We start from the raw sequence: 19,725 nt of genomic DNA on the forward strand, positions 1-19,725 counted from the left end.
GTCTGTCTTTGTTTGTGCCCTCTGTGTTTAGCCCCTTGTGGGTAATAAAAAAAAAAGGTCCAAATTCCCTTGGGGGTCTTGGTCTATATATGGTCAGGCATGGCTGTGTGGTAGGAAGCTTGCTTCCCGACCACATGGCTTTGGGTCCACAGAGTGGCACCTTGGGCAAGTGTTTTCTACAATAGCTCTGGGTTGACCAAAGACTCTTGGGTTGATTTGGTCAGTGGAAACTTAAAGATGCTAGCTCTATATGTGTGCGTGTATATACATGCATGCGTGTGCTTGAATATGTGTATGTATATGTGTGCGCATGTATCTATGCAAGTGTGTTGTTGTGTTTGTGTTTGTCCTCCACCACCACCACCTGTCAACTGGTTTTGGGTTGTTTATGTCCTCTTAACTGTGTGGTGTGGCAAAATATACTGATAGATTAAGTACCAGACTAGAAAAATGAGTTCTGGGGTCAATTTGTTCAGCTAAACTCTTCAATGCGGTGCCCCAGTATGGCCACAGTCCAATGTAAAAGATAGAAGATAGAAGATGTAGAGGAATGCATATGTTTGTATGTCTGTGACACCATGTTTGTGTTTATGTCTACACAGGTGTTGTTGTTTATGTTGTCTGTTTGTATCCTGTAACTTAGCAGTTCAAAAAATATCAACTGATGAAATATACACCAGATTGAAGAAAATGACAGGGAACATTATAATTGACAAAAGTCCTTGAAGATACGCCCCAGCATGGTCGCAGCCCAATAACTAAAACCAGTGAAAATATAAGAGTAAAGGAGTAAATGTATTGTAGTAGTTGTAGTGGTGCCAGTAGCAGTACTACTACTACTACTACTACTACTACTAGTATATTTGGGATACAGCTCTTGATTGAAACATGTCTAGTTATTAAAATAGTTCAACCGCTTCCCGGCTCTGTTTAAAACCACACACACACATCATTGCATTCACTTTATCATAGAGAGATATACATCTACTGCGAAATAATATAGTCGAAGAGATGAAATTCCCTCGTTTCTGACAAAAGGTGAATCGAATTTCCACTTAGCTGAAAAACCTGAACATCATCTTCCTCTCTGACCTCCCCCCCCCACATCCCTCATCAGCCAATTCCATTTCTATACTTGGCAGCTGTGCTATGAAGGAATAACCATTACCAAGTTGATAATATGGCAGCCAGATGCAGGATTTCCCTGTCTGCTGTTACACAACACAGCAATTCTATTAATGCAGTGATGGGGGCTTCCCCCACCAATGACATATATATACTCTCTCTCTCCCTCTCCCTCTCTCTTTCTCTCTCTCCCTCTCTCTCTCTCTCCAGCACACTGGCTTATTGATTTTAACACTGCTTTCAGATTCAGTTACCAGTTACAGTAATGTCTCTCCATACATTTAAGTAGGCAAGACAAGGTGGAAAATAAAAAAAACAGAAAGCAAGACTCACTCAGGTCTCTCTAGTAGTGCTCTGATGTTCAGCAGCATAACCAAAACATTGCATTATTTTTATGGTTCAGTGCCAAATATAACCTGTCTTTGTAAATAATATTCATTATTTGCTTGACACTAAACCCTTTTTATTTATTGATATTTATTGATTAACACTTTTGTTTATTACATTCACTTTAGTTTAAACCCTTCGTCTCATTTTAGTTATTTTCGTTATATATTAAAATAACAACAACAACAATAATAATGTTGATTGTTAATAAAGAAGTAATTATGAGCTTATTGTATATAATGCTCAGGTGTGTTACAACTCATCAGAAAAGGGTAAAAGGGGGGGGGACAGAAAACCACAATAAGTCAAATAAAGCAAGGCAAGAATGATAGTCAAAAGTATACAAGATAAAGTATAAGGAGACAGAAAAGTGAACCGTAAAAGAGCCACAAGGAGGGCAGAGTGCTTAGGTACGTCAAGGGTGGTGTTGCTAATTTTTTAGAAAAATGTGGAATTTCTTCTGACTGATCAGTGTCCTGGCAGCTAATTGATGTGCGTAGTTTTATTTCCTCCTTTGACAATTCTGAACATGACAAAATATCTCCAAAAGTCATGGAAGCCGAGCTGTTTTTATTATCATCATCATCATCATCATCATCATCATCATCAGTATTATTATTATTATCATTATTATTATTATTATTATTATTACTATTTTGTATTTGTGTCCATGGTTAGTAGAGATATTGAATTAAAATAGTTTGTTGGAAAGATGGTGAATAATTTGTGGGCTTTTACCAGGCTAACTACTAGACATCAAAGATTTAATTACCTCTCTTTCTAATTATTTAATTATTTATCTGTTAAGTTAGCTAATCAATTATTTCTGAAGTGAAAAAAAAAGCTGACATTGAGATACACTAGTGTGTTATAAAGAGAAGAAAAATGTAATATTTTGGCAATGAAAATTGATTTCTTTATAAAATGCCATATTCATTCTTCATTCACTCAACAACTTCCGATGCAGACCATGAAATTTCCTCTTTGAATTTCAATCATTATATTTGGCTATACATGTATAGCCAAAATAGTTTATACATCAACTTATATCGTAAGCTATCTGATTATTTCCCTATCTACACACATTTCTATATATTGAACCATGTATGACCATCTTTTTGTATAGCAAGATAATTAACTACCCTGTTACACAAACACCAAACTATCTTACTTTCTTTCTGTATACTAAGCTGTCTACTTATATAATATATATGTATATATATCATCATCATCTCCATCATTATTTAACATCCATCTTCCATTCATGCATGGGTAGGACAGTTAACAGGAGCCAGCCAGGTAGAAAACTACCCTAGGCCACTGTGTCTATTTTGGCAGGGTTTTTTTTACAGCTGGATCCTCTTCCTAACACCAACCACTCTCCAGGGTGGACTCAGTGCTTCTTATGTGGCACTAGCACATGTGAGGTTAGTTTTGGCAAGATATTTACAACTGGATGCCCTTCCAAATGCCAACCACTTTACAGTGAAAAAAATGTACTGGGGTCGATTTGTTTGGCTAAATCCTTCAAGATAGTGACCCAGCATGGCTGCAGTTCAGTGACTGAACTAAGTAAAAGATAGAAAGGCATTGATAAATAACTATAAATTATTTAGGCACAGGGCCTGAAAACGGTCTTCCTTCATCGAAAACCGGTGATTGCCGTACGCCGAAGACAGGCAAATACCTAGAAACTGCAGTCCGTGCGTATCACTTAGGTTGACGAGAGAGGGATGACTTCCCTTTGCAAATATCATAAGGGCACAGAAAGTGTGCCTAAAGCCAGCTGGGGACGATGATCTCCTGGGGCTAAAAGCTACAATAACACCCACCCTTAGTGGTTAGCCATATTGAGATGGCTAGTATACTTTACGTTGTCGAGCAGTTACTGTTTACATCTCGTTCAGAGATTTATTATTGCTATATATAAATGTGTTTGTGTATATATATATATATGTATTTCTTCCAGTCTATTTGCCAGATCAATTCTTGCTTTGTATAGCACATGATCAAGTTTCATGTGTCATTTGTTTGTGTAACATTTTGTTTTGTGAAGATAGTTTACTAATTCAGTAGCCAATCCTTTCCCAGGTGAAGGTCAGTTTTCCTATGTGAAAAGCCGGGTCAGTCATTTACAGTGCTGCCTCTGAATAAAACAATCAGCAACACCATAACCGTAGTGTCCACATAGAATTGGGTGGAGTTATTTGTTGATAGTTTGAGAACAATAACAAAAAAAAAAACAGCAATAATAGCCATATACATACTTGCATTCATACACACACACACGCACACACACACCTGTGTGTGTGTGTGTGCATATACCAAAAGAGACAACTTGAGCCTGGTGCAGCTCTTTTCCATTTGTTTGTTTTGGTTTGGTTTCTATCGCTGGATGCCCTTCCTAATGCCAATCACTCCACAGAATGTACTGGATGTTTTGTATGCGTCACCGGCTGATGTATATTTTACATACCACTGGCATGGGGGAATATTGCGTGTCACTGGCACGAGTGCTCTTTTTGTGTCACCAGCACAGTTACCTTTGATGTATCACAAGCACGGATGCCTGTTACATGTCACTGGGACAGGTGCCTTTTTACGTAGAATCAGCACAAGTGCCTCTCACATGTGACCAACATGGATACTTTCCATGTGCCACTGTCACTGGCCACAACTATGAATGATTTCACTTAGCTTGACATGTCTTTTCAAGCAGGGCAAATCGCCAAAAGGCTCAGTCACTTGTCATTGCCTCCACAAGACTCAACATCTGAAGATCATATTTCACTACCTCATCCCACATCTTCCTGAGTGACATGTAAAAGGTGCCCTTCCACACATTCTCACCGCAGTTAGAGATCAGCACTTCTTTACACAGTTGTTTTCATCTATATACATCATATGACCATACCAGCAGAGTCTTTGCTTTGCACACTCCATCCAATGCCTCTTATGCTAAATTTTTCTCTGAAGTCACTCACACTCTGCCATACATGTACACTGACATTGTACATCCAGGATATATACATATCATATCTATGTTAATAAAAGTAAAATTCTGTCTATCCGTCTGGAACATATTATACCTTTTTTGGAATCAGGATGATGGTGGGCTTGAAAATCTGCCTTTCATTTGGTTCTTGAACATCCAGCATTGGGATCTGGTTTAAAAGTATTTGGTTGCTATTTCTAGCCGGTAAAGCTTGGCTGATTCACACCATTTTGGTCGACATTTGTCAGATAATGTCAGAGATCAAGGGGGAGATAGAGGACATTCACTTCATTAATTTTACATCAAGATAAGAACTTTGGGACAAATTGGCCAACAGCTGGAATTTGGGTTGGGACTGGAAAAATAGAATGATAACATTTCGGAATTAATTCTCTTCCATCCTTAACCTTTTATCAAACACCACTGGGGCATATAGCCATAGACATATAGTCATGCTATTTAGCTCTCTTTAATTTTGGGCTGCAGGCCCAATTACCCTCCACAGTGAGTAGGGAAAGGAAAAACACCAGCACCCCAGGCTAAAGAAGGTCTTCACCCATGTAAGGTGTTGTTATCTATGTGGTGGGGTTTAAAAGGTTTAGTCCACTTTGAAATTTTTAACCCAAACCAAACAATAACAAAGGAGATCTAGTGTGGGGAGCTTGAGTGGCTTAAGTCAGCACTAGAAGAAAAATGACCATCTTTGGTTTCAAGACCAAAGCTGTTCTTCCATCAGGATAATGCTTGACCACATACAGTGAGGATGACATTCCAAACACTGGAGTAGTTTTGATTGGGAAACAATTCTCCACCCACCATATTCGCTGGACATTGCCCCATCTGGTTATCAGGAGTGTTCTAAAACACTTGGAAAACTATTGAAAGTTAATGGATACTGAAGGTTACAGGTAGTGACCTGCTACCCACATAAATCCTGTCAGGAATAAGACTGAACCTGAGTCAAGTCAATAATAATAATCTTAATGTAGAATAATTTATAGTTATTTATCAATGCCTTTCTATCTTTTACTTAGTTCAGTCACTGAACTGCAGCCATGCTGGGTCACTATCTTGAAGGATTTAGCCAAACAAATCGACCCCAGTACATTTTTTTCCCTTTTTTGCAGCCTGTTACTTTTTCTGTTGGTCTCTTTTGCCAAACTGCTAAGTACAAGGCTGTAAAGAAGCCAGTACCAATTGTGAAGCAATTGGTGGGGTCAAACACAATACAGCACAAACACACATGCACACACACACACACACACACACACACACACACACACACACACACACACACACACACACACACACACACACATACACACACACACACACACATGTGATGAGCTTCTTTCAGTTTGAATCAAAGACCACATAATTGGGAAGTAAGTTCATTAGCCACATAGCCATGCCTGCACCTATATTTACATTTTCAAATATTCTTGGTTTATACTTGAAAATGCATTCACTCAAGAGTTTCTCAACAGAAAATGACTGAATAGATGAAGTAACAGCTGTCTGGGTTATACTGTATCTCATTTCTAAAGAAGACAAGTTTATTGTGTCACTTCAGTTCCTCTTACTGTAGGAAATAGATACCAAGCTTACCTACAAAACTTCCATTGGACTTGAAGGCTACCCAACAGAATATTTTTCTTTCATGAAATTCAATGCTGCAGTAACCACTGTTTCTAAGGAGATGGTGATTCGTGAAAAGGATTAAGTTAGCATGATTATATGGCAGGAGTAATCTGCATAAAATGGTTAATAGCGAGAATGATCAATTTGAATTGTTGTCACCAAAGTTGAACAGCAGATAGAAATTAATAAGTGAAGCAGTTTGTCTGCCTTGTGTAATACTTAAACTTAATTGTAAAATGCTGAGTTTGAATCTCGTTAAAGTGACAAGTAATTAGCATAAATCAAGGACACTGTTGTGAGAGAGGGAGGCGGTGGTGGGGAGTTAACACTAACAATTCAATGAGCTGTGATTCTTTATAACTGAACATTCAACAATTACACTATGTTCACCTATATGGCTGAATTTGAATAGAAGTTGATAACTGAAGCCCACAATTTCTTCAGTTCACTAGTGATGCCACCCACCTCACACCATCAAGAACTTGTGCATGAATTCTTTTGGAATCTTTCTTCACAGCTTAACCTGTTTTAACATTCCTCTCTCTATTCTTATCTGTGGATTATTTTCTGTGATTTTTTACTATTATTTACTTCTCTTATTTTATTTTACTTCTTGTTATTTGGCTTAAATTAAAGATAGTAAATTCCTTTATTCCAATCAACCACTTTAACTTAATTGATCTGAATGCATTTATATGTGAAATTTTTCTGTAAAGAATTACACCACAATATATGTTTGCTCTGTTGGTTTCTTTTGCCTAACCAAAATTCCTCCAATCTTGTCCAATTCTAGGTCTTCCGTACATTGTAAAGATAAAGGGTAGCTTGTGTTTATGTTTAGAGTTGAATCATAGATGAAGCCATGATGTTTGGGTAATTTGATGCTTTAGCTTTCTTTATTTGCATTAATTTGTGAATATAGAATTGTATTATAATATGCTAAGCATACATATTGATGCAAATATGTGCATATAAGTTTTGCATAATGAAATGAATGCATGATTAAGGTTACAAAACAGCTGTAATCATATGGAAATATAAATCTATCTTCACCTCTCAAAACTCCTGACCTTAATATATATATATATATATATATATATATATAGTTACAAATTGAGATAGGGGTTGTAAATGCAACCCACCATGGGATACCATATATCCAATATACTGCTAGTGAGCTACCCAATAAAGTTAATACATGTTAAGAATTGCGATACAATTAATTCATTTATTGTATTATATGGGCAAAGGTAAAATGTTTTACCACAAATTCATAATACAAAATAAGAAAATGGAGAAATACATTGAAATCAAATATCAATTACCAGATAATACTCAATCACATACTTTATCAAACCACCACATAAGAAACTATAAGGTTGAACATAATAATGCAGGGTAAAGCAGTGTACATGAAGGAGTGTACATAAAATAGTAATGTTATACAATAAGTAGAATACATATGATAGAACATAAATATAAGTACATATAAATATAAATATAATTTATATTTATATAAATATAAATAAAATATAAATATAATTTATATTTATTGTATAACATTACTATTTTATGTACACTCCTTCATGTACACTGCTTTACCCTGCATTATTATGTTCAACCTTATAGTTTCTTATGTGGTGGTTTGATAAAGTATGTGATTGAGTATTATCTGGTAATTGATATTTGATTTCAATGTATTTCTCCATTTTCTTATTTTGTATATATATATATATATATATATATATATATATATATATCATGTAATCACGTAATCAACCAATGCTATATATCACTAGTCACAATGCACTTTGCATCAGTTTAGCTTTTGAATGATTCTACCCCACTGGTTAGGCAAGGAGGCCAACATTCCTCCTGGTTGCAAAGCTAGTCTGACAAAGGGCCACCTATTGACCAATGAGTGGACTGGAGCAACATGAAATGAAGCATTTGGCACCACTCAGTTTGGTGATTGAACCCACAATCTAGCAATCATGAGTGCTACATCCTAACCACTTGGCTACGTGTCTTTACTATATATATTAAATATATATATATATATATATACTCATGATAAATAACTACTTCTGAGATAATGTATTTGTGTATTGTGTGTGTGTGTGTGTGTGTGTGTGTGTGTGTGTGTGAGTGTGTGTTTGTGTGTGTGTGTTTATGTCTGTGTGTAACTAAAGCTTTGGTTTTACCCCTAGATGCCCTTCCTGCTGCTAGTGATTTGCCACGAAAGTAGAAGTGGAACTTGTTTTACAGCCAGCCAGGCAGCTTTGGGTGCTTTGCTCAGATCAGTGACATGCAACCACAGCAATATAATCAGAATTCATGACCCTAATATCAATTGTCCAGCACTATAACATTACAGTCACACACACTCCCTCCCTCCCTCTCTCTCTCTCTCTCTCTCTCTTTCTCACATACACACACACAAACAAAACAAAATGTAGTAGAAATACCAGTTCAACATTGACTCACAGTTATATAGTAAACACAATTTCTTTTGGTTAATAAATGTAGAATAGTGAAGACAAACTACCTTCAAATATTCACGTCTGTGGTCAGTGTTTTACTTTTGTGGAAGGCTTCCTTTCTTTTCATTGGTTAATAATTGTTTCTAATTTTAGCACAATGCTATCACATTTGAGGAGTGGTGCTTAGTCAATTTCTATCAACCCCAAATCTTGCTGGTACATTAATCAACTCTGGAGGCATAACAGGCAAAACCTAAATTCATCTTCCACACTTTCATTCTATCTATCTATCTAGCTAGCTAACTATCTATCTATCAGCTATCTGTCTGTCTGTCTGTCTTTCTGTCCTTCTTTCTTTCTCTCTTTCATTCTTGCTTTCTTTGTTTTCAACAATCCAATTTGCTGTTGTCATCATCATTTGTACTTCTGCTTCCCATACTGGCAAGAGTTGAATGTTTTGACAGGATCCAATGCTCCAGTATTTTTGTCTCAGCATGGTCTATATGGCCAACTACTTTACAGAGTGTACAAGGTCCTTTTTTTCTCATGGTAACAACATTAATGAGACTAAAGAGACCCCACAACTACAAGTGAGGTTGATAGAACATAGGGTGAAGATAGTGAAGGCCTTTGCATGTCAGACAAATGAGTCTAGAAAGGTTACTGTTCCTAACAAAACATCATTGATATCTTTTCAATCATTGGATTGTGCCCATGCTAGGGCACCACCATAAAGAACTAACGAGAAAACAGGAAAAAAATAGATGTGTACTGCAACACATAGCCTGTCAGATTTCTATTCCAGAGGCCAGAGGTTTTTATCCCACCAGAGACTATATAAAACCCTGAATTTTTCTTTAATGCTGATACTTCACAAGCATTGACCAAGTTGATTTAATCGAAGCCAACTCCCAAAAGGCTCGTCAGCTTCAAGGGCAGTGAATTGATGATCTTTCTCTGATAGAGGAATCTAATGGTATGTGACTGTTCCTTTGCATAAGCACAGGTCCTGGGTTGAGAAGCCATGATGGCATATATGTTCCTGTATATCCTGAATATCTTTGACAGTTAGAGAGGCATTCATGAGGAGTAGTGATGAAGATCTGATTGAATGCAATGTGCCTGGAAGAACTGTTTCCCATGAAGATACTGGAAGGGCTTGAGTTTTCAAAGAGAGTAGTGCTGATTTCCAAACAGTACCATTATGTCTTTCTACTTAACTCTTGCCAGTGAGGTTGTCGGGGTTGTCCTACTTGTTGCAATGCCCTTACTAAGGAGCCATTCTTTCAATTTTGTCGGCATAAAGGCAGTTCCATAATCAGAATGTATGTAACTGGGCATAGTGAAAACTGAAAGCAAGTCTGTTAAACATCTCATTACAGACTGAGCTGATGTGTCAGACACTCGATAACCAAATGGAAACCAAGAGTATTCGTCAAAGATTGTCAGAAGATAAGGATACTTTGTTGAAGGAATTGGCCCTTTAAAACCAACTGAAATTTGTTCAAATGGCTGCATGGCCTTAATTAAATTAACAAAGTTTGGTTTATAATATTGTGGTTTCACTTCTTGACATATAGAGCAATTCCTATATATTTGTTTCACATTCTCCAACGAAATATGGAAGGCTTCTAGTACAGACGAAATGATGAAGGCGTATTACACCAGGATGGCAAAGTGCTACATGTAACTCATAATGTGAATGTGAACTGACTGCTGAACAGCGTACCCCAGTGAATGCATCCGGAGCGATGTTACTGGATCTTGGGCAATAAAAGGAGTCCAAGTTATTGGCCGGAATTACATACTTGAAGTCAGTGTTGGCAGAAATTAAATCAGCTTACAAATACATGTTCACTTTACTAAATTTATACTCAGGCTAAGCCCAAACAGCCCAAGTGCCAAAGTCATTACTGATGTATATATATATAAATATATATATATATATATATAATAAAAAGTAAAAGGGATTAATAAATTGAGGCAGTTTTCTATAAAACTCTGTTTTAAACAAATTTGGTTAACTATATAAAAGAATCAGATACCAATAAATGCAAGTTGAATAAACATCCAAGGTAATTTTTCGTGTGTGGCTAGTAAATCCAAATACCATCATCATCATCATCATCATCAACTTTCGATGTCCAGCTTCCATGCTAGGATGTGTTAGATGGTTGGACAGAATGTGTTGACTCCAAGAACCACATCATGCTCCAATGTCTCCTTCGGCATGGTTTCTATGGGTAGATGCCTTTCCTAACACCAACCACACTACAGAGTGTACTGGGGCTTTTACATGTCACCAACACCAGTGAGGTCGCTATGCAGCTCACAAGTCCCCTTTGACTGATTTGGGCTACAGTAGAGAGAGAGACGCTGCTCTATGTGAGGAGATGAGATTTTAAAGAAGGAAAGAAGGTTTTTCCTTTTTACTGTACAGGTACTGTACATGAGCTACATGTCTACTCTCATTATAGAAGAGAGGGTGGAAGTAATTGGGGTGGAGCAGGACAGAGAGATAAAAGCAGTGCTTGCAAGCTGTCAGGGTGCTTCAAGGTACAGAAAGGTGAATAGAAATGGGAACAGAACAAGAGGTGTGTGGACAGAGGCTGCAAGAGGAAATGAGAAGACTGGGGAAGGGTTAAATATGGGGTGGGGGTAAGAGAGCGAGTAAGAATGAAGAACAAGAGCTGGAGGGTAGTCAATAATAAATGAGTTGGAGGGGAGGTAGGGAGGAGTGGGTGATGACTGTATAGACTGGGCTGGGTTGATATAATAAATGAGTTGGAGAGAAGGTTGGGGAGAGTAGGTGATGACTGGCAGTACAGAAATAGACAAACAGAATTGTAAAAATGATAATAATATAATAGAGCAGGGCGGGGAAGATGATGTATGGGTGTGAAGGTTTGCAAGTGTGCAAAGGGAAAAACAGATATAGTACCTGAGAAGAGTAAGAGATTGTGGTGGAGAGAGATAATATGGTAGCACGCCAGGGTGGTCAATGTAAACTGTATGAATATATATAGACAGACATACATATTAAAGTACTGAAAGTACCTGGCAGCAGCAGCAGTAGTAGTAGTAGTAGTAGTAGTAGTAGTAGTGGTTGTGGTTGTGGTGGTGGTGGTGGTTGTGGTGGTAGCAGCAACAGGATATATTTATTAATATATTGTATTCATTTATAAACAATAGTGTTATTGGTTACAGGACCAATCACTTGGTCCAATCACTTGTTGACTGTATGAAGCATATATAATCAATATACATACATAAATAAAAAAAACACACACACACATTGCAGTTGTACTTGTTTGACAAGTACAACCTGAAGGGAGAGAGCGTGTTCAAGCCGAGACAAATTATCTCATAAATGAGAACTTTTAATAATTCCTAATTGTGACAGTGACCCAGATGAAGACTGGAGTTGGAGATTTTTGTGATTTTGAAAGGGTTAAACTAAGTCCACCTTGACATATAGAGATCTCTAGACATATAAGCAGAGGCATGGTTGTGTGGTTAATAAGCTCACTTTGCCACTTCATGGTTTTGGGTTCAGTCCCACTGTGCGCCACCTTGGGCATATGCCTTCTGCTATAGCCTCAGGCTGATCAATGCATTGTGAGTGAATTTGGTAGACAGAAACTGTATGGAAGCCTGTCATGTGAGTGTCTGTGTGTGTCTCCATGTGTATATGGATGGCATTTTTGAATAAAGAATGTTATACATAAGAAATTACATCTCTATCTGGAATTCTGTCTCTATGATGCCCATAGGCCTCTTTCTCTCTTTCTTAAACCCCCTTCTACCCTCAGCTGCAGCCCCATATTCTTATAATATAATTTGAGATAGCACTGGATTCCCCCACCTATTCAATCCACCCTTGTCACCCTTACTTCTATGACCCTCTTTCTCTCTTATATAACTCTTTTCTCCTATCTCTTCTATACACCCTACCCTCCACCAACAGTGTCTACTCTGTCACTCTCTCTACAACCAACCTCTCTCAAGAATGAATATGTTTCACTTGTCATAATTCACCTTCTCTCATCACTCACCTAAAGTCATCACTCTCTCCTATCCTCCCTTCAATCATAAAATACACACCTGGATTGACAAACTGAGTGGAGACAACACAAGGTTGAGAAGATTTCTTTTTTTTGTTTGTAACTTTGCCAGGAGAAAGACAATGTCTGTAGTGTTGGTGCTACAAACAATGCTACCAGTAAAACTCTGGAGAGTGGTTGGTGTTAGTAAGAGTAGCCAAGAGACCAAGTCAAAACTGAAATAATGGGGGAAGATCTGGTCGTTTGTTTTGTTAGATCCTGCTGAATCAGCCAACCCAGGCCAGCAAGGAAAGCAGAAGTAAAAGTGCTGCTGCGGCTGCTGTTATTGTTGCTGCTGCTGCTGCTGCTGTTGCTGCTGCTGATGATGATGATGATGACGCCAACGACAACCATGCTGCTGCCACTGCTTCCATTGTCCAACAACATATATATCTCAATTCAATCCAAGATGAATCCTCAAACAAAATTAAATTCAAATAAAATCTAGATTTAATTTATTTATGCATATTTAAATATAATTCATTCATATGAATATATACATAAATATATTAACATACATGGTTGATGCCAGCACCACCTTGACTGGTTCCCATGCCAGTGGCATGTAAAAGGCATCAACCAATCATGGTCAGTGCCAACCCCCTCTGGCCCCTGTGCCGGTGACATGTAAAAAGCACTCTCGGAGTGGTTGGCATTAGGAAGGTCATCCAGCTGTAGAAATATTGCCAAATCAGACTGGAGTCTGGTGCAGCCTCCTGGCTTTCCAGACCCCAGTTGAACCGTCCAACCCATACCAGCATGGAAAATGGATGTTAAACGATGATGATGATGATGATGATGATTTAGTTATATGAAAATAAGTATAGCTTTAGACGTACATACAAACTCAAAGACAAATTATAAAAACAGTTATCTTTTTTTAGCTCTTAACAGAATCAATATTTTTCAGTTTAGAAATAAGTAAATTCTTTATTCAGGTTTATTTTTAAAAGTGAAAAGAAAAAAAGATGTTAAATTCTAAAATATTATCTCCAAACCACTCCACCACCACCACCACCAAAACTTCAACAACAACAATATTCATTTGAAGCTGCTATTGAAGGTGTTTCACATCACTTATATTCATCAGAAATACATTGATAGTGATCAATAATCATTGGTTGTGATGAATATATACTTTATATTGACCTTCATCAATTGTTTTCTTTATTATTTTCTTCTCCTTCTCCCCTCTGATTGTACTTGAGACATTCCGAATGTTTGCCAATGAAATAACAATAAAACAGTTCTAGTTATGGTTTATTGCTATGTAAATGTTCTTTAAATAGAGTGAGGAGTGTTTGCAGAGTCCAAGAAGTTGAATTGCCTTGAGAAGCGAGGAAAAATCTAATGGTTTGAGCTGGGTTTTTTTTTTTTTACCTTTACCTAAAAGTGGAGGAGAGATCATCATCATCATCATCATCATCATCATCATCATTAGCGTCGTCATTATCATCATCATTGTCATCATCATCAGTTAATGTTCATGCTAAATTCAGTCTGGGTTGGACAACAGACAAAAACTGAAACTGTTGTCGAATTGATTGTGGGCGAAAGAAAAAAAAAAGATATTGATTTCTTCTAGTAGCACAGGGTCTCAGATTTCTTGGGAACAGGAGAACCGATTTTGGTGTGAAGATCATTTTTCTTTTTTTATTAGGAAAAAGCAGCAGTGGTCATGAATTCAAATCCTATTATTACAGCCATTAGGAATGATAAACTCCCAAGCAAAGTAAATACCTCAGATTGTCCCACTTTTGTCCTCCTCTATGATAAAAACATACTCAACAACTTCCATTTCTCCATTCTAGTATGGATCAGATGAATATATACTACTGTATCAGCATTGTTTTACAACTGGATACTCTTCCTGATGCCTACCTTTACCTGTTTTTCAAGTGAGAAAGTTTTTCGTTCCTCTTGTCTTGAAAAGTAGAGCTACTGGAGGATTTGTCAACAGGGAAATGACAACAGACAACTCTAGCTGTAGCTCAGTGGTCGTTCTTCATACAAGCTCATACTGTAAACATAGACACATATATACCATTATCATCATCACCATCATCATTATGACTTACTGTCAGTTTTCCATGCTGGCATGGGCTGGAAGGTTTGACAGGAGCTGACAAGTCAGAAAATTGCTCCAAGCTCCATGCTGTACTTTGGTATGGTTTCTACAGGCTGGATGCCCCTTCCTAATGCCAACCACTTTAGGGAGTGTACTGGGTGCTTTTTACATGGCACCAGCAGCAGTGAGGTCACCAAAGAACATACAAGACAAGAAGACCCCACTCCATTGATAGGGAAGTAGCATTGAGGGAGGTGGCTTTGTGCCAGGTGATGAGAAGCTAAATTCTCATAGAAGGACAGGAAGGGGTGTTTTGCAATGAAGGAGACACATGGCAACCTCTGTAGGAAAGAGAGAGGAGAGAAAGGGAGAGAGGAGAGAAAAGGAGAGAGGAGAGAGAAGAGTGAGTGGAGAGAAGATGGTGAAGATGTGACGGTGGGGGAGACTCAAGTTACAGGGAGGAGGTGTATATAAGTGGAACTAAGGACTGAATAAGGTGAATGGGTGGGTGAGTGAGTTGGCAAGCCTGTGGAAGGAGAGTGGGAGGTGGAAGGAAGGGAATGTAGTGAGTGGAGAGAAGTAGAGGGAGGAGGTATTAGAAGAATGTGTTGTGGAGAAGAGATTCAACAGGGACACATTGTGTGTAAGATAGGAGAGGGGGCAGGAAATACAGATGGTGGAAGATGGGTTGTGGGGGTGAGAGGTTTGTCAGAGACAGATTGTATGCAGGGGAATGGGCTTTGTGACTTTTGTTTTATTTAGCTGGATAGGTCTCTTCAAGCACAGCAAATCCCCAGTCTTTCAGTCCTTTGTCATCTCCTTTGTGAGGCTCAACATCTGAAGATCATTTTTCTACCACTTTGTCCCATGTCTTTTAAAGATTCCCTCCACGTCTAGAGATCAGCACCTCTTTATGTAGCTAGCCTCATCCATACACATGAGACCATACCAGCACAGTTTTCTCCCTCACACTCTACATGTGATGCCTCTGACACCTAATTTTTCTTTCAGCATATTTATACACTGTTTTACATGTTCACTGACATCCAGCAAAGCATGCTGGCTTCAATTCTCCCAAGCCTTCACATGTCTCCTCTACAGGAGACATGTGAAGGCTTGGGAGCCCACATTTTACTCACATGCAAGCATCATACAATGTGCATTTCACTCTGAGGGAGAGGCCTCTTGTTACCAATAAAGGTGATAGCTCTCTGAACTTTGTCCAGCCAGTTTTAATTTGAACAACTACACTTTCAGAGCATCCTCCTCTACTGCTAATTTGGTCACTTAGGTAACAGAAACTGTCTTCTTTCTCTAAGGAACCCCTGGGCATTGAAGTAAATCTATTTCCTCTGTGTTCTTAGTGTTTATAGTTCCTACACATCAGAAAATACACACACACACACATGTATGTGTATGTGTGTGTGTAATTCAAGCCATATCACATCCGATGACGTAAAGTAATAGGTAAATATAATTAGTGCTCAAGGTTGATTTGCTACCTAAAAGTCCAATTTGAACTGCAACTAAAAGCAGGATGTTATGAATGAATTCTGATAAGTGGGTGTCGGCCATTTATCAATTGAACAGCCACGTACGGAGTAGGAGGAAAGCATAAACAGGTAGAACAACGGGTATCAAGTTATTTCAGTTAAACCTGATGGTTGAGTTGTTAAATGAGTACAGGTCGTAGGAAGGAAGGAAATGAAAAGGTGGGCAGAAAGTCTCTTTCAGCTGTTTCAAGAACAGATGTGCAGACGGTGCATGTCGTGCAAAACATGTGATAGCTATCCATATATATATCAGTGATCTACTCCATCATCAGAGGGAGAATGAGAATGAGCAGCCATCTCTGTTCCATCGTCAGAATATAGCTTGGCACAGTCCTCTGGCTGGACAGTTGCTGTCAAACTGTCTGAGCCATGCCAGTATCAGAATTAGACATTAAATGATGATGACGATGATGGTGATGATGATGATGATGATGATGACGATGAAAGGTTTTGTACAGTTTCTAAGCCTCACTCACAAGACATTGGTCAGTACAAGGTTATAGTTGTAGGATTGAACCCAAAACCACATGGTTGTGAAGCAAACTTTTTAACCAACTCCTACAAAAACAATTACTCTAAAAAAAAAAAAAAGAAATACCTCCCCACCACCACCACCTCCAACTTCGTGCAATACCAAACAATGGTAATGACTGGGATTCAAAAAGACAACCTTCAGAAGGATTGTCGCGAAAGATAAGTCGACTTTGCCTTTCATCTTTTCAGGGTCGATAAATTAAGTACCAGTTACACGCTGGAGTCGATGTAATTGATTTAATCCTTTTGTCTGTCCTTGTTTGTCCCTTCTATGTTTAGCCCCTTGTGGGCAATAAGAAATAAGAAAGATTGTCATGAAACTCTGGTGTTAGTAGGGATTAGTTTACATTGGAATAGGACAGACATAGCCACATGGCTAAGAAGCTTGCTCTCCAGTCATGTAGCTTCAGGTTCAGTCCAACTGCAGAACACTTTGGGCAAGTGTATTCTACTATAATCCTGAGGTGACCAAAGCTTTGTGAGTGGATGTGACAGAAACTGGGAAAAGCCTCTGCATATAGGCAGCAGCGGCATTTTTTGAGGAACCGTTATCAGGTAAGAATATCACCTGTGATAGTCATTTGGTTCAGAGGGAGATTTATATCACACCCAACCACTTCATAACATAAAAAGAAAGACAAGCACCAGTTCTTGGTGCTCATCACAGCTCAGAAACATTTGAATTTCATTAATACTTCTGTCTTTTAAAATAATATTCAGTTCTTATCCTCTTTTTCATCATCATGGTCTTACCACAGAAACACCCTCACAACATACAGCACCCCACATTACACCCCCCCCACACACACACACTCCTTGCATTACACCCCACACATCCCCAGCTCAGTCCTCACATCATCTGCTACCACAGTCCCCAAATCCTTCCCAATTACACACAGTCTGTTTCTCTCTCATTCACAGATGGTTCAACTGCTGTCCACAAAGCTTGTTATGACAGCAACTGCAAAGCTTTAGAATTCATAATCCACCAGAGGGGCGACATACACTGTCAAGACACGCAGCTGCGATCTCCGATCCACTGGGCTGTTGCAACACCATCGACTGATTGTCTGAAGGTATGGCTGCTTTCTGTATTCTAAATGTTTCTTTGTTTCCCTAACCCCTACCCCTTCCCTGCTTTACAGATCCTCTTTCCCTCCTCTAACCTATTTTATTTGCTTGGAACAGTAAGAAGCAAAAGCCCTTACATAAAACCAGCAACAAGGATGGGGTGAAGGAGAAGGAGGAGGTCATAAAAGTGGTCCCTGATGGGGGATGATGATTAGGGGGCGTAAGATGATGGTGAAGATTTTGATAATGGTGGTGGTGGTGGTGGTGGAGGTTTGTTAAGATATTAAAGATGTTAAGGGGCTGATTGTTAAAATGTTGGCTGCGACATTGAACAGGTCAACCTATATATTGAGGAGTGTTCTCACTCACATATAATGGTGGTGGTGGTGGTGGTGGTGGTGCTTGTGATGATGCATGTGGTTGCAGCGGCAGCGGAGGTCATCGTCATTGTCGTTGTCATCATGATCATAGTGCTTGTGGTGATACTTGTAGTGGTAGTGGTGGCGGTGGTGGTTGAAGAGTAATGTAGCTATTACACAACTATTAATCAACTGCATTCCAACCGAGACCATTTTGCTTCATTCGCTGCCCCACACCCCATTTTTTTTTTTTTTTCAGAGTATGACATTCCTTTTTTTTTTTTAATTATATTAAAGTGTGATTGGAAAGAGACTCAGTTGGTATTTCAAGCAGGTTGGGCAACCGCATACAGGTTCTCTCATTGGCTTGACAGCAACAAAGTTTACATTAAGGATTGTAACAAGGTTGATAACTATGGTAGTAGTAGTAGTAGTAGTTTTGGTGTTGGTCATGGTGATGTATCATAATGTTGGTCATGGTTGTATAGTTAAGAAGTTTGCTTTGCATCTATCTACCACATGGTTTCAGGTTCAATTCTAGTGCACAACATCCAAGACAGACGTCTCCCCTACACCCTTGACAAACATTTACTGCTTAACCAAAGATTTGGGTGAACAAAATTTGGTAGTCAGAGACTATGTGGAAGTCTGTTGGAGGAAGTAGTCCTCTTTGGGGTTCGTAAGTTTCATTTGTCACCCTTGAGTGACTTTAGCAGAGTTCACTAAATCTTGGAGTCCCTACAGCCAGTGACCTCTTCTCATTAAGCCATCAAAAAAAAAATCTTCTCTCCAGAGATGCTAATTTTAAGATGGTTAGATTTTCCTTAACTTTCTTCAGGTGATAAATCAACTAGCTAAGGTATTGTTAAATAAACCTCTTACCTGTAAGTTCAAATCTATGATAGATGTATCATTGTCCTTCTAACACTATATTCAACTGTCTGAAACAGCTACCAGCTTATCTAAATATGGTAACAGTGTTAGACTAGTATCCTCTCCAGGAGGAATTTATCTTTTATCCACTTCATGCCATGAGACTAGAATTTGGTTGCACTCTACTTTATGTTCTACTTTAGAACATAAAGTATGCTGGTCATTAAAAAATTGCATGAAAGAATTAACCCTTTTGTTAGCATATCTTTGTTGAAACACACAGCCTTTGTTTCAGTTGCTTTCAGAAATAATGAAGAATTATGTAAAATAACTTTGTCATTATTAAATTGGTGCTTGGAACATAAACAGAAAATTTTGAAGGAAAGTTTTAATTTAGATCACTTTAAAATTAAATGTTTATATCATAGAAGCAGGGGCAGTCTCAGGTATCAAAAGGATTAAACTGGCTTTAATTGAGGCACTTTCCCTCTGTCTATTCAAATCTTATTGGTATACTGTGGATACTAGACTGG

At 38.3% G+C, this 19,725-nt stretch overlaps 1 protein-coding gene across 4 annotated transcripts in view; it reads left to right on the forward strand.

The window, feature by feature from the left end:
• LOC115224200 (probable serine/threonine-protein kinase nek3) overlaps nt 1–19,725 on the forward strand; it is a 143,232-nt gene that overhangs the window by 79,543 nt on the left and 43,964 nt on the right. For all 4 annotated transcript variants that reach the window (XR_005003795.1, XM_029794964.2, XM_036513253.1 and 1 more), the window contains one exon: nt 17,811–17,965. Coding sequence is in view for 3 of the 4 variants with exons in the window: in XM_029794964.2 (XP_029650824.1) it covers nt 17,811–17,965 (155 nt within the window). In the remaining variant the exon portion in view is untranslated. The remainder of the gene's footprint in view (nt 1–17,810; nt 17,966–19,725) is intronic.

The sequence above is a fragment of the Octopus sinensis genome, linkage group LG25 (assembly GCF_006345805.1).
Source record: "Octopus sinensis linkage group LG25, ASM634580v1, whole genome shotgun sequence".
NCBI lineage: Eukaryota > Metazoa > Mollusca > Cephalopoda > Octopoda > Octopodidae > Octopus > Octopus sinensis.